At 40.9% G+C, this 15988-nt stretch overlaps 1 protein-coding gene across 8 annotated transcripts in view; it reads right to left on the reverse strand.

The window, feature by feature from the left end:
• The window catches only part of ehbp1l1a (EH domain binding protein 1-like 1a), a 49656-nt gene that overhangs the window by 11877 nt on the left and 21791 nt on the right, over nucleotides 1–15988 (reverse strand). For 3 of the 8 annotated variants that reach the window (XM_079295532.1, XM_079295529.1, XM_079295527.1), the window contains exons 1-6: nucleotides 11510–11623; nucleotides 7639–11409; nucleotides 7489–7554; nucleotides 585–6172; nucleotides 448–502; nucleotides 3–212 (exon numbers count right to left, since the gene is read on the reverse strand). In XM_079295532.1, the coding sequence (XP_079151658.1) occupies nucleotides 3–212; nucleotides 448–502; nucleotides 585–6172; nucleotides 7489–7554; nucleotides 7639–11409; nucleotides 11510–11520 (9701 nt within the window). In that variant the 5' untranslated portion in view covers nucleotides 11521–11623. Of the gene's footprint in view, nucleotides 1–2; nucleotides 503–584; nucleotides 6173–7488; nucleotides 7555–7638; nucleotides 11410–11509; nucleotides 11624–15208; nucleotides 15315–15396; nucleotides 15457–15648; nucleotides 15859–15988 lie in introns of those variants that run through there. The other 5 variants (XM_079295530.1, XM_079295533.1, XM_079295536.1 and 2 more) reach the window with 5 other exon arrangements.

The raw sequence follows: 15988 nt of genomic DNA on the forward strand, positions 1-15988 counted from the left end.
ACCCTTTTTGGAAAACACCAACAATAGCCTGAACTAATCCTGACGCCTCTTCCTCTTTTGCTGACAAAGAGGACTTTGCTTGTTTTTCTGTAATTGTCCCCTCTGCCTCCAATACTTCCCAACCCAAGAATCCCGCTGGCTCTGATGTGTCCAATGGTTTCTTCCCTTTTGTCTGGGCTACCTCTGCTACTGTCCTCTCTACTTGTGATTTGCTGAGGACCCAGAAACCACAGTTTAAGGTGTGATCCACAGAACTCGGGCAGCAGCATGATACAAAATCGAATGAATTACAGCATTCACAGAGATACTGAAGTTTACCATGCACTGTATTGTCAAATTACAAAAACTACTGTATATACAGTATGCCAAAACAGTCCATGTTAGGCAAGCACTAGACTGACCCCTTTCACAGCAAACAATGCAAGAGCACTGGGCTCTTTTACTTACCCGTTATCTACACAAAGGTCTATGTTTTGCTTTGCACCGCCTTTGAATTTCTCCTCTGTCATAAAAGCAAACATAGTAAAATACACAAAAAGAAACAAGACATAGAAAAGTGAATCTTCACACTGTGAATGTCTCACCATATGTAAGTGCTGTGCTGGGGAAGCTAAGAGATGTGGAAGGAACATCAGGCATTCTTGGGTCTTTGCGATATGACTGAGTTGACTGTGCATGAGGCAATTGTTGTGGTGTATGCTTCCCAGTAGAACAGTGGACTTGAATGATCGTTTCTTTTTCTGCTGAATTCAATTGTGAAATGCTGGGGAGCCCAGGGATTTGAGTTAAATGTGGACATGATGGAGCCATTGCTACCATGTACTTCATTTCTTCTTGGTCATGTTTGGCTGGGAATTTTGCAATGACACAAATCTTCTCATTCTGCAACTTCTCAGACAAGGACTCACTGTGTGTTGTCCTAATTTGTATATATATACATTGAGAGCTAAGCATCCTTGCTGATGGGAAACCTGGGATGCATGAAACACATGGAGCAGATGTGTACAAGCTGACCATATTTGGTGGTCTGTTTACAACTTGAGCAGAAGGAAAACCACGTACTCTGGCTTCTTTTGGGCAGGATGTCACTAATGTCACCATGCTTTTCATGCTGTAGCAAGATAGCTGGTCCTGTTCAGTAAGTGTTAAAATCATTTCTGCCCTTTTCTCCTGAGACTTTAGCAAAATTGGTTTTGTTTCATTTAGCCACCCTGTGTTTGGGATTGTAGTCATGGATGCAAATCCTTTGAGACTTGAAGCACTGGAACAGCAAGGTACAAAACGTATCATATTGGGTTCAATCTTGGATTTGGTTCGAGTTGCAGAGGGGAGCCCAGGGATTGTGGATGCCTCTGGACAAGATGGCACTAAGGCCAACATTGTCTTTGCAGATTCTCTGTCTTCATTTGGACTGCGCATTATGAATACTGTCTCCTTTGATGGTTTATCACACAAAGTGTGTGGATCAAAAAGCCATTGGAATTTTGAGGCCCCTTCAAAGGATGCAAATCCAGGGAGATTGGATACTTTTGAGCAAACAGGTACAAGACTCAGCATATTGTATTTGGGAACAGATGGGAAACCTGGAATCTTTGATGCTCCTGGGCAAGAAGGAACCAAAGCAAGCATGTTGTTTGGTTTGTCTATGTTAATTTGTGAGCTGTTCATCCTAAACGGAATGCTCTTTTGTGGTCTTTGCATCAATGAACCCAGTTCAGCACACCATCCGTCTTCCTTGTGCCCTTCAACTGATGGAAATCCAGGTGTGAGAGAAACTAGGGGGCACAAAGGAAGGAGGTTGACTACATTTAGGCCATAATACACCATTTTGGGGTTTGGAATAGATGGGAAACCAGGGATTCTTGTCACTTTAGGACAGGATGGTACACAGGAAACCATAGTCTTCATAATCTTTTTGTTGTTATTTGATGTGTCAAATATGACCTTCTTCTTTGGTAGCCTCTGGAGCAATGACCCCTTTTCTGTTACCCATCCTACACTTATATCCCCATCAATTGATGGGAATCCAGGAATTTTGGAAACTTGCGAGCACAATGGTAAAAGGCTGATCATATTTGGTGCACTAATGCTTTTGGAATTTGGATGAGAAGGAAATCCTGGCGTCCTTGCCTCTTTTGGACAGGATGGTACAAGAGAAACCATTGCTTTCATTGCTCTCTTATCTCCTTCACATCTGTCTATCAATGACACCAGCTTTTCTTTTAATCTTGGTTCAAATAGTGGTTTCCTGCTCACTGTCCATTCTTTTGAAGAATTAGATGATGGAAATCCTGGTATTTGTGACACTTTTAAGCATGCGCTTGAAAGACTGACCATATTTGTCATGTCAACATTATTTATCCTGGGTTTTGGGACAGAGGGAAAACCAGAGATGAGTGATTCTCTTGGGCAACTTTGTGCAAGAGACACAACTCCTTTCATGTCTTCATCCATTTTATCATTGTCCAGTAGTAATATAGACTTCTTTTTCATTTGCTTCTCCCATAACGGCTGATGAAAAGTGTTCCAGTCTTTGCTGTTATCTTTCTGCATTGAAGGAAAACCAGGAATACTTGATGCAGCCGGGCAAGATGGAAGGAGATTGACAATACTAAAACCATTATAGATTACTGTAGGTTCCAGGGCAGATGGAAATCCAGGAACACAAGCTTCTTTTGGACATGTTGGGGCTAAAGCTGACATGGCTCTCATGTCATCATTCATGTCATCGTTGTGAGGTCTCTCTTCAATCATAACTATGTATTGTTTTGTCTGTGTTACCCCTAAGGGCTTGAAATCTGTAGCCCAGCTTTTGCTCAACGGTTCCATTAATGATGGAACACCTTCAATACAAGAGGTTTTGGGGCAGGATCTTACAAGGCTCATCATATCTGATCCATGATGTGCAGGTTGTGTAATTGATGGGATGCCTGGTATGCAAAGATGTCTTGAGCAAGTTGGTACCAAAGCTCCCAGTTTAATTTCATTCTTCTCTTTTGGTGATGCTGTCATTACAACAAGTTCAGCTTTCATTTTGTTTTCCAACAGTGGAGCCTGCTGAGATACCCATGATCTGTTGCTGGCTTCATCCATAGATGGTGCATCAGGTATACTGGATACACTTAGGTAACTGGGATAAATATCCACCAGATTTGGTCCATAAAAAACTAAACTGTATTGTGGTGCAGAAGGAAAACCTGGATTAATTGCCTTTCTGGGGCAAGAGGGTACAAGTAAAGTAATTTGCTTCTTGTTCTGTTCATCATCCTTTAATGCATATGGCGGTAATATTTCCTTAATTTTTGATTGTTTCTCCCAAATTGGCTTTTGATCTATAAGCCAGTGTTTTTCTTTTATGGGTAATCTGGACGACATGCCAGCAATGCTTGTCACACTGGGACAGACAACCAAGAAAGTGGACTGTTTGTATTCCATTTCAGGCTTCACATAGTATGGCACATATTGTGCATGAGGGTGGGAAGACGTTTTATCCACAATGTCATTATCCTCTGAAGGTGTATCCCAAGGAGACTTGCTGTCCAGTAGGCATTCATCTGTTTGTTTAGCAGTAGCAGTGAATTCAAATATGTCGCTAACTGTTGGGTGATCTGACAATTGATCAGCAATCCCAGCTTCTGTATATGTCTTCATTTCATCACCCGTGTTTAACATCATGGAAGAGAGACCGACCCTTTCTTTTGTCATTTCCATTTCTTCTTCTGATGTGTTTTTAGTTGCCTCTGTAGTCACCTTTGGTAGCTCTTCCCATAATATGGTCTGGTCTGTCGGACATTTTACTGTAGGTGCCTTTGGTAGCTCCTCCCATACTATGGTCCTGTTTGTGGGATGTTTTTGTAACCGCTGCTCAGCATTATTTATTTGGGTGTGGGATGGGATGTTCTTTTGTGGTCTTTGCATCAATGAACCCAGTTCAGCACACCATCCGTCTTCCTTGTGCCCTTCAACTGATGGAAATCCAGGTGTGAGAGAAACTAGGGGGCACAAAGGAAGGAGGTTGACTACATTTAGGCCATAATACACCATTTTGGGGTTTGGAATAGATGGGAAACCAGGGATTCTTGTCACTTTAGGACAGGATGGTACACAGGAAACCATAGTCTTCATAATCTTTTTGTTGTTATTTGATGTGTCAAATATGACCTTCTTCTTTGGTAGCCTCTGGAGCAATGACCCCTTTTCTGTTACCCATCCTACACTTATATCCCCATCAATTGATGGGAATCCAAGAATTTTGGAAACTTGCGAGCACAATGGTAAAAGGCTGATCATATTTGGTGCACTAATGCTTTTGGAATTTGGATGAGAAGGAAATCCTGGCGTCCTTGCCTCTTTTGGACAGGATGGTACAAGAGAAACCATTGCTTTCATTGCTCTCTTATCTCCTTCACATCTGTCTATCAATGACACCAGCTTTTCTTTTAATCTTGGTTCAAATAGTGGTTTCCTGCTCACTGTCCATTCTTTTGAAGAATTAGATGATGGAAATCCTGGTATTTGTGACACTTTTAAGCATGCGCTTGAAAGACTGACCATATTTGTCATGTCAACATTATTTATCCTGGGTTTTGGGACAGAGGGAAAACCAGAGATGAGTGATTCTCTTGGGCAACTTTGTGCAAGAGACACAACTCCTTTCATGTCTTCATCCATTTTATCATTGTCCAGTAGTAATATAGACTTCTTTTTCATTTGCTTCTCCCATAACGGCTGATGAAAAGTGTTCCAGTCTTTGCTGTCATCTTTCTGCATTGAAGGAAAACCAGGAATACTTGATGCAGCCGGGCAAGATGGAAGGAGATTGACAATACTAAAACCATTATAGATTACTGTAGGTTCCAGGGCAGATGGAAATCCAGGAACACAAGCTTCTTTTGGACATGTTGGGGCTAAAGCTGACATGGCTCTCATGTCATCATTCATGTCATCGTTGTGAGGTCTCTCTTCAATCATAACTATGTATTGTTTTGTCTGTGTTACCCCTAAGGGCTTGAAATCTGTAGCCCAGCTTTTGCTCAACGGTTCCATTAATGATGGAACACCTTCAATACAAGAGGTTTTGGGGCAGGATCTTACAAGGCTCATCATATCTGATGCATGATGTGCAGGTTGTGTAATTGATGGGATGCCTGGTATGCAAAGATGTCTTGAGCAAGTTGGTACCAAAGCTCCCAGTTTAATTTCATTCTTCTCTTTTGGTGACGCTGTCATTACAACAAGTTCAGCTTTCATTTTGTTTTCCAACAGTGGAGCCTGCTGAGATACCCATGATCTGTTGCTGGCTTCATCCATAGATGGTGCATCAGGTATACTGGATACACTTAGGCAACTGGGATAAATATCCACCAGATTTGGTCCATAAAAAACTAAACTGTATTGTGGTGCAGAAGGAAAACCTGGATTAATTGCCTTTCTGGGGCAAGAGGGTACAAGTAAAGTAATTTGCTTCTTGTTCTGTTCATCATCCTTTAATGCATATGGCGGTAATATTTCCTTCATTTTTGATTGTTTCTCCCAAATTGGCTTTTGATCTATAAGCCAGTGTTTTTCTTTTATGGGTAATCTGGACGACATGCCAGCAATGCTTGTCACACTGGGACAGACAACCAAGAAAGTGGACTGTTTGTATTCCATTTCAGGCTTCACATAGTATGGCACATATTGTGCATGAGGGTGGGAAGACGTTTTATCCACAATGTCATTATCCTCTGAAGGTGTATCCCAAGGAGACTTGCTGTCCAGTAGGCATTCATCTGTTTGTTTAGCAGTAGCAGTGAATTCAAATATGTTGCTAACTGTTGGGTGATCTGGCAATTGATCAGCAATCCCAGCTTCTGTATATGTCTTCATTTCATCACCCGTGTTTAACATCATGGAAGAGAGACCGACCCTTTCTTTTGTCATTTCCATTTCTTCTTCTGATGTGTTTTTAGTTGCCTCTGTAGTCACCTTTGGTAGCTCTTCCCATAATATGGTCTGGTCTGTCGGACATTTTACTGTAGGTGCCTTTGGTAGCTCCTCCCATACTATGGTCCTGTTTGTGGGATGTTTTTGTAACCGCTGCTCAGCATTATTTATTTGGGTGTGGGATGGGAGTTGTGCTGCACCAGCAACAACTGGGCATGACGGCTGTAGTGAAACCATGTTTTCATGTCTAAAGAGAAGGTAAATTAAAGTATGTTAAAGTCAAAGTTTACTATTGAAAGATGCCAAGTAAAATTAATAATGTGTAATAATGTGTGCCTTCCCACAAGCTACATTGTAATTCTACATATTTTCATCACAATAGAATGCAAGCCTGGTACAGTGTACCTCAATCAATTGATGAGAAAGTAAACAGTGCTTGACAGTATAATTACAACTAATTTACATATAGCATTGTTGGAACTAAAACTATGTCACTACTCATTACCATTCTTATGATAGGTATTTTACACTAATGCATGCAATGTTACATGCTATTCACTCCAAACAGCCTGTATTAAACAACCGTCCACAAGAGCTAAAAAGCTACAAGCAAACAAAACAACACGACACAGCAGGTTGATTCCACAACTACAACAGGCCGTGCAGTAAAGCCAGCGTTATTTTTGAATGAAAAATGACTTCAAAATATTTCATATAATATCAAGAGTTGTAAAATATAAAAAATAAAGTGCTGGAAAGTAAACGTTGAACTGGATCTTTCCATAGAAATATTTTTGGATTTCTGTAAATCAAGAATTTCACCGACACAGAACTCATCTCCAACAAGCAAATATTTCTTTAATAATTCATCTTTCTGTAGTCATCTGACTTCTACACTTAGCTTCAATGTGTCTTTGTTGGTTTTTATGTTTTATGTATTTATTGATGGTTTTCCAAACTGACTTGCACTTGTATTCTGCTGCTGTTTTGTTATAAATTTGGTCTCCATAGCAAACCATTTTGCTCACAAGTGCTAAAGCGACAATGCTACTATGAATGGCAAGAAATGAAGCCTACCTCAAGAGGACATTATAAATTAAAACCATGCAACACACATCACTACTCTGAGATCAATCTGACAAGAGCAGAGGCTAAGTATTAGCCTCTCTCATACTTACCCACTCTTAGAGTATCTAATGGACCCTTCATCCAGTGTCATCAATGCTTAGTAATAATGCCTATTAACTCTACTGACGAAGCTTTATCTGACTCTCTATGGGCATGGAACCATGACTCTCCACAGTCACTACAAAAGTCTCTGCATCTTTGCCCCTTTTCTTACATTGAAATTTTAGTTTCTTGAATATCTTTTTGACCCCAGGGGCTGCCACAATGACAAGTGACAAGAGGGAAACACTGAATCACAGAATAACTCAAAGCTAAACAAAGTATGACACACACGGAATGCAGATTTTGCAGTCAGATGGTGCTGAGATAAATCAAATGTGTTATTGTGGAAATGCATCACCTCATTGCGTCACCGTGCAAACCAAGGCAACCCACCTCTTTCTAACACTCAAGAATAGTGGCATGTCAGGAATGGAGTGCCACATTCTGCAATGCAAGTTTCTGAAAACGGAATCGAAAAGCAGATGTTTAAAAACCTACACTCCTGACATCACAAAGAGAACTCCAACTCCAACTCCAACTCACCCTTTTTCTACAACAGCTTTTTCTTCAGCCTCAATTGGTATTGAAAAGCCCTGTTCATCTTTACATCTCTCCAAAGCTGAGCACACATCGGATTTCGTTTTCTCTGTGTCAAATCGAATTGGACTGGCCTCATCCCATAACATCTTAATCCCATTAAGTCTGGAGGATGACTGGTCCACAGAATTTGATGATGGTAAGTCTTTGACGATGGTCTCGATGGGACAGGTTGATGACTCTATTGACATTCTTTGTTCTACATCCTCTGGTACATTTTGGCTCAGGAACATAAACAGTTTGGATCCCTCTCTGACAGAAGCCTTACAAAAGTAACTTTCTTCCAGTGACAGCTGTTCATTTGTAAGGTTTTCTCTTTCATTTTCACTTATTGTTGTTCCTGGCCACCCCTGTTCTGAATGGTGCACATGTGTGGATGGTACCCCAAGAACAGAGGCTTTCTTTGGGCAAGATGGCACAATATTTACCATATTCGGATCCCGGTTTATGTCAGGCATTGGAACTTTTGGGAAGCAAGAACTGAGAGCAATGTTTGGACAAGAAGTTTCAAGAGAAAGACTTTCCATTATTATATCTTTGTGGGAAGAACTATACTTTGTGTAAAATGAACTGCAGTCTTGCGTCTTTACCATCACCACTGGCCAGCACCCTACTTTAGAATCATAAATAACTGACACTCTTGAGGGGAAACCAATGATACTTGACCATTGTGGGCAACATTGCAGCAACTTTACCATATCTGGATGTTTTTCCACAATGGCATCAACAGCCTGGGATTGTGGAGCAGATGGAAATCCAGGGTTCAGGGCTTGTCGAGGACATGATGGAAGCATACTCAGCATTATTTCTTTGTCCCTATATGATGTATCCTTAACTGTAAAATATTGGTGGACAACTCCATACCTTCTATTAAATGAGCTTTTCCAAACTACATCCTTGTCCACATACCAGCCATTCGAATCTTTTGCTATATTCTTTGCAGGTAGGCCTGGAATTTGACTGTGTTTTGGGAAAGTGGCTACAGTTGTTAACATGCTTTGAGGCCCTCTCATCACAGCTTCCACTTGTCTCTCTCCTGCCTTCGAGGGGATTCCAGGAATAAATGAGTGTTTTGGACAGGGTGGCAATATTGATACCATAATCTTAACCACCGCCTTTTCTGTAAAATACATTTTATGATCATGTATTACTGACAGTCTCCCTGGGTTTCTTAATGGCCTTTCCCATGCTGGCATTTTATACACATTCCATTCTGCCTCATCGGAATAACTGTTGTATCTAGAGGGTATTCCACATACGCTGGAATGTCTTGGACATGTAGGCAACAGATTGATCATACTTGGTATATCTGCTAACACCTGACATGGCACAGATGGAAAGCCTGGTAAACAGGCTGTCTGTGGGCAAGATGGCAATATTGATACCATATTTATGATCATATCACAATCAGAATAGAACACATTAACATCCAGTAAATGTAACTTAACTGCCGACTTCTCCCTAGGAAGTAGCAGCGACTTACTTTCCATTAGCCACTCTGATTGTTTGCCGGTGTCTCTTAGTGGCATTCCAGGAACTCTAGATTCCTTTGTACAACTTGGCAATAAATTCACCATAGTTGGGCCATCTGTTATTGTCAGTGTCAGAGCAGACGGAAACCCAGGGGCACTAACATTCTTAGGACAAGAGAGTAATATTGAACTCATACTTTCAGCAGTGTTTCTATCAAAACACAAAACTGCATTTAGAATCTGTACTTCCTTTATGATAAATGGACTGTCCCAATGTAGAATTTTAGAAGCAAACCATTCATTGCAGCTAGACAAACAGAGTTTCTGTCCAGTCTTTGAAGGCCAACCAGGGACTCCACTGTGTATGGGATATGAAGGCATTATATTAATCATGCTGGGTTCTTGTGGAGCAGAGGGTAAGCTAAAAATGTTGGCTTTGTTCAGGCAACTTCTCAGCATATCAACCATATTTTTAGGGATATCTTTGTCTTTCAGTATCCACTGAACAAGGTGAACTTGTGTTTTCTTGTCTGGTCTCTTGATGATCAACTGCCTCAAGGCATGCCAATCTTTGTTGTCTGAAATGATTTGATTTTGAGACAGCATTCCAGGAATTTGGGTCTGTTTAGGGCATATAGGTACAATACTGACAATATTTGGTAACAGATTCTGGGGTCCTTTGGGCATACCTACGAGGCAGGTTCTCACAAGGTATGAAGGAAACACTGCCACTGTACTTAATAGTTCTCTTTTGTCTAGATCCTGACTTGTACCTGGGTAATTGTCAGGAATAAAGACTTTCCCTTTACTTAAGGGATTCCCTATTAACATTTGCCTGGTTATATCCGAACCCTCACCTTCAGCACCAACTGGCTCCTTAGAGATAAAACCAATGACTCTGTTTTTTCTTGGGAAATTAGGATCTTGACTTGGTGTAAATGGAACACTGGGCATAATTGGTTCTTTTCTTGGCACAGAGGGAAAACCAGGGATGGTTTCCTTCCAGGGACAAGATTGTAACATATCTACCATATGTTCTTTATCCTCATGTGACTTTTCCTGAATCAGAGTAAGATTACTTCTCAATGGTCGATCTAAAATAAATTCCCTTAAAATATGCCAGCTGTCGTTATATGCCACAACTCCTTGTCTACCAGGCATACCTGCAAGCATTGTCTGTTTGGGGCATGTAGGGAGAAGACGAGCCATACTTGGAGTAGCTGAAGCCTTGTGCAATGGTGCAGAAGGAAACCCTGGGACACTAGCCTTTCTAGAACATGTTGGCAACATGCCCACCATGACTTTAACCATATTAGTATCAGTAACAGCTTGCTCCTGAACACAAGACATATGTGAAACAAATGCTTCTTTTATCTGCAAATGTTTCTTCCACAGAGAACTGTCCCAAACATTATTTTCAAACCCATTCACTGCTCCAGCAGAAGCTAACCCTGGAATCCTGCTAATTCTGGGACATATAGGTAAAAGACAAGTCATATTTGGCTCACGTTTCAAAGCAGATGGGAATCCGGGAATGCTGGCAGACCTGGAGCAGGACGGTGTTAAATCCACCATTTTTGAAATTCCTGTACTACCCTCATAAAGAGATCTATAGTCTGAATGCAGGAGTATAGGAAATCTGTTGTTGGATAACCTCTGAGGCAATAACCTCTTATCAGGCCAAGCTGTAATTTCTGACTGATATAAAGATGACATGCCAGGAATCTTGGAATATTGTGGGCAACTTGATTGTAACTTAATCATACTTAGAATGCCTACTGTTCGTCCAATCTGAACTTCAGGCTGTAAAGTGGATGGTGAATGAGAAATAGAATCCCATGTTGTACATAATGGACCAAGTTCCACCTTAGATATGTACAAGCACATTTCTTCTGTACTGGCTGCTGAGCTTGCCACATTTTCAGTTCTCCCTTTCTCCATAGAACATTGTGGGTCGAAACAATGCACATCAAAGCTTTTTGTGGAAGATGATGCAAGATCCACTCTAAATTCTTCTCTTTGTTTTGATGAATTGTCTGCTGTGGCTTGCTGTGCTGAGAGAAACCCAAAAGAGTCCAATCTTGAAGAGACTTGGTCTGAGGCAGTCATGTTGCATACGATTTTCTTATCTCTATTGGGTATTGGAACAGCAGGGCTTATTTTTCGAGTGTCACTTTGTGGCTTCTCCTGCTGTGAGTTTTTTGCAATGGACCATTCTCCAGACTGAGCAGCCATGCTCTCATTTCTGAAGGAATAAAGTACACCAAAGTTTGATGTCAGAACAAAAAGGCTGGTGTGCTTTTAAAAATGGGGATTTAACTGACAGAGTAACACGCTACACTTACCCCAAATCCATAGTTACAGCTTCTTTTTTATGGGCCACTCCTATCCTTCCTGTCGGTTTTGTGTCAGAGGTTGTAGCAATTTGAGGCAAGTGCAACAAAGGTCCCTGGAGTGATCTGGAAGTTGGTTGGGGGTTGGTAGGAGAAATGGGTTTGTGTTGAACAGGCTCTGGTTGGGCTATTGAATTTCCTAACTGAATGGACAAGTGACTCCCCGGTTTAACCAAAGGCCCCTTGACTGAAGCAGAGGTATAATCTTGACAATCAGGGTTTAGCTTTGGTGCCGAAGCAAAGGGAGCAACTGTTGGCTGAATGCTCGTGAATGTCCTTGTTGGCCTTAATTCAGTTTGATTCATCTGTGTTTTTGGCATCTCAAAATATTTTAGCCCTTGGACTACGGGCTTTCTTGGGCTTAGGGGGAGGAGTGAGGCCATACTCTCAGGTCTGAGGGACAAACAAATGAAGATCAGAGTTATGACGTAAGGAAAGTCTCTACCGCAGTAATACAGTCCATATCCAGGCCATATTCGCAGAATTCCACTGAACAGCACACAAGCCAATAAGCAATGTAACAACTACAAAGGATAACAGGAGATTTAAACCAGAGTCACGAACCAAACAAGCATTTTGTGATAAATCACGGAACGAATGACCAGGCAGCCAAGCAGCCACAGCCTTTTCAAATAATACACTGAAACCACACTGCCAGATCATTTGGCACTTGCTGTTGTTTTTGTTAAAAGTTCAACGTACAAAGAAAGTTTTTTGAAATTCCATATCTAGGCAATTTCACACGCAGCTCAACAAGCAGCGTAATGAAACATTTTTTGCCCATTTTGCACTGACTGGGTAACAAATAACCAACATATGAGCTTGTGAACTACGAACAGTAGATGTGAAAGCTTATATATCAATTATACAAATCAGTAAATCAAAACAATTATCTGGAAACTGCACAAAGCTGCAGAGTGGGGCTACTAGCAACGCTTTCACAGTACAGAGAGCCATTTGATTCAATGGTTATAACAAAAATATTGCTTCGCTTTACGTTGCATCAGGGGTGTCGTTGGGCCTATTTTAGGGGGGCTGAAGCCCCCCGCAAATGTTCTTCAGCCCCCCCCCCCCAAATAATTTGGCATTATTGGCTTTAAAAAAGAAAAAAGAAGAAAAAAATAGATATATTTTTATTTTAGTGATGTCATTAAATTTAACTATTGTTTCTCACATGGACAAGTTATTTATAACTCTAACATGCTACATATGTGCGTGCGTTCTGGTTTGTATGTTTTCTCCCCCTTCAAATTACAATCCAATAGCCTATCATCATACTTAACAATATAAAGTTGACACTGTCAGGTCCATTCTCCATCCATTGTGTGCGGTGCCTTTAAGAATTAGGGTTTGGGAGTGACGCGGATATTATTTATTTGAGAAAAGTTCATATTTGTGTTGTCAAATTTCACTATGACCCTCAAATTCTGTCTCTTGTGTTATCATATACTGAATGCAAGCAAAACTACAGAGCAAAATCACACTCTTTCTGATTGAACCAATCTATGAACTGTCTGAACCAATGGATATCCGCGGCCCCAAATGGGCCCCAAAACAATTGCTGCGCGCTGTGCGTGCAAAAATGACACTCCCCTTGGGGCTAAGCCCCCCTTTCTTTGAATCCTAGAAACGCCCCTGCTTTGCATCATTTGCTGTCGGCTCAGACTCACAATCTGGTTTGCCAGGAGAATCACAGACACAATCCTTTCCTGTACAAAGTGTTCTGTGCTGATCTTCAATATTGACCAAAGCCCTGGACCACATTTCGCCAACAATTGCTGGGATGAACCAGGACAAATCATGTCAAACCTCATCTAAGCCTCAGATTCAGATGCAGTCCTGGCTGACAGCCTTCTAACACTGCAGTCTGCAAAAGGAGGAAGACTACATACTGTGGGCTGCCTGCTCCTACATAGAGCCACACAAGCCACCATTTTAATACAGTGAATACCTTTTGTCAATGTAGGGTCTAGCAACATAAACCCATGTTTGTTTAGAAAGAAATATCAAAATAACAGACTGTATTTAGTTTCAGGGCCGAAACTAAATATATAAAAAGATAAGAAAGGATACAAATGAATGTAATGCTAGATTCTCACCATAAATAAATAAATCACAAATTAAATGAGACATTGAACATATAAATGTTAAATGTATTATTGTATTTACAGAGACTTCAAGGAGCTTATCATGATGCCATGAGAATATTACTTAAGAGAGCGAGATGGTGTTTGTGGCTGCAGGAGTCAATACTTTGCGAACTGTTTTAAGAAATCTTATGTATGAATTAATTTGCCGGCTTAATGACTCTGATAACTGGTTTTATCAAACATAAGTTTTAGTACTACGCGCTACCAGTCCCAGCTGTGGAGACATTAGTACAGCTGTCTCTTTGTACGGCATTGGGAGGCCATTGGATGTAATTTATTCTATGTAATGTCCTGTCTTATCTGGACCCTGAGTCTGAAATAAAAGTTTGATTGATTGAATGATAGTATTTATGTATTCATTTTTATATATATATTTATAAATTCACATTTGTACATTTATTTATTCATTCTTATAATAATTTATCTATTTACGTATTCATTTGTTAAAACATTTATTGAATTATACATTTTTATTTTTTATTTATACTTTCATTGATCCTTAATATAACTGACAGTCTTACAGACTTGCCTCTGATTGGCTATACCCTTCCAGGTGTTCCAGGGGTTTGCTAAAGGCTAACACTGGCCTAACGATGATGCTAACCGGCGCTACAAACAAGACAGGCACAGAAGGACTTAGCAGCTCACTTTCTTGTTCCCGAAGGCAGAAGGTGGGCTACCCGGTCCAAAGATACCCGAGGGCCAACCACCGAAGAGAAACAGACCAACAATGGGTATCTTTCGTACGCTTTGCATCATTAAAATCACTCCTGAAAACTTTTGAGACGAGAAACCAAAGGTGTAATTTTGAATATTGGCAGTTTTAGAAAAAAATATATATGTTGAATAAAAAAGTTCCTCCAACGTTTTCACAGTTAAGAAGCTCCACAAACTGGCCCGACAGCAAACTGGCCCGACAGCAAGCTAGCGACTGCCAACTACTGTAGCCAGCCATCCAGTAAAGCTCACAGACCATTTCATTTGTGATTTAATCATTCATTTATAGTGACAATTAAACATTAAATTAGGAATTAAATTAATATCATTAGATATGTTTTTATATATTTACTTTCGGTTCTAAAAACCCCCAATCTCTCAACAAACCCTATAATCAGTCAGTGCAGTTCTCCTTTGGCTTTGAATACAAATATAGACCTATGTCTTTCAGTTGCCAAATGCAAGTATAAAATAGAATACGATATTATAAGCACTGTGCAACTTATCATAATAAGTTATTAGCAGTAAAATACATGCAGTGCGATTAACGTTTGATGGAAATCCTATCACTGAAGGAAAAATCGACTTCTAAATGCTCGAACACTGTTAAATACATGCAGCAGCAATGTGGTTGTATTTTCAGGCATATTTTGTATTTTGTTCAAATGTCCAAACAGCGTTGGAGTATCTGGGGCGGGATTAGTCCTTTAGAGCCATGCCAACCACACCATATATTAAGAAAACACCAAAACCGATAAAAAGGCAACCTTTCATATGAACTCACCCTGCTGATGTCTTCACAACCTCGATTCCAAAACGTCCGTCTCCTTTCTGCTCCGAAGCCCTGGACGACTCTGGCCTCCGGCTGGCCGGCGCTCTGGGATCAGGAGCTGAACAGCATGAAGTAACACAGTTGTCCATGCAGTCGTTGTCTAAAGGTGTCACTTATTCTACTCGTGTGTTCACGCTCACTTGTGGAAGTCGTACACTGGTTGTCCTCTTCACTCAGCGTGCTCAACTGTCTTTTGAATTCTGAAACAAAAGAAAAGGGTAGAAGGAATTAAACAGCGACTATACGCGATAAGCTCGATGTTCATATGGCACCACTGTATATTTTGTATCAAGTGTTTAGCTGCTTTAATGAAAACAACCAGCAGGGGGAGACGTGTGCTTGTACATTGGTGGAGTTTCGTCACTCGGCATGGCTCCTTTTTGATTCTGTACCTGTATCTTGGTCACTGTGTGAGGTTGTGGCAGTTTGGGATATATGAGGCTGAGAGGGAGGAGGAAGAGGAGGAGGCCCAGAGAGCACAAGAGCAGAGGAAGGACTGAAAGGAGAAGGTGAGAGGGTCTCTACTGTCGGGATGCCCTGCGGTCTCCAGGAAGGAACGAATCCAGACCCTCCCTGGGGTTTCTGCTCCAAAGAGGATGAAGCTGACAGAGAGGAAACATGATGGGGGCAGAGGGATGATGGGAAGGAGGAGAGGAGTGGAGGGAATGGAAGGTGGAATATCAACGACACATGTGCTTTCCAATATCAGTCCATCAGGCATTTCTCCAGTGT

This window comes from Melanostigma gelatinosum (assembly GCF_949748355.1).
Source record: "Melanostigma gelatinosum genome assembly, chromosome: 23".
Taxonomy (NCBI): domain Eukaryota; kingdom Metazoa; phylum Chordata; class Actinopteri; order Perciformes; family Zoarcidae; genus Melanostigma; species Melanostigma gelatinosum.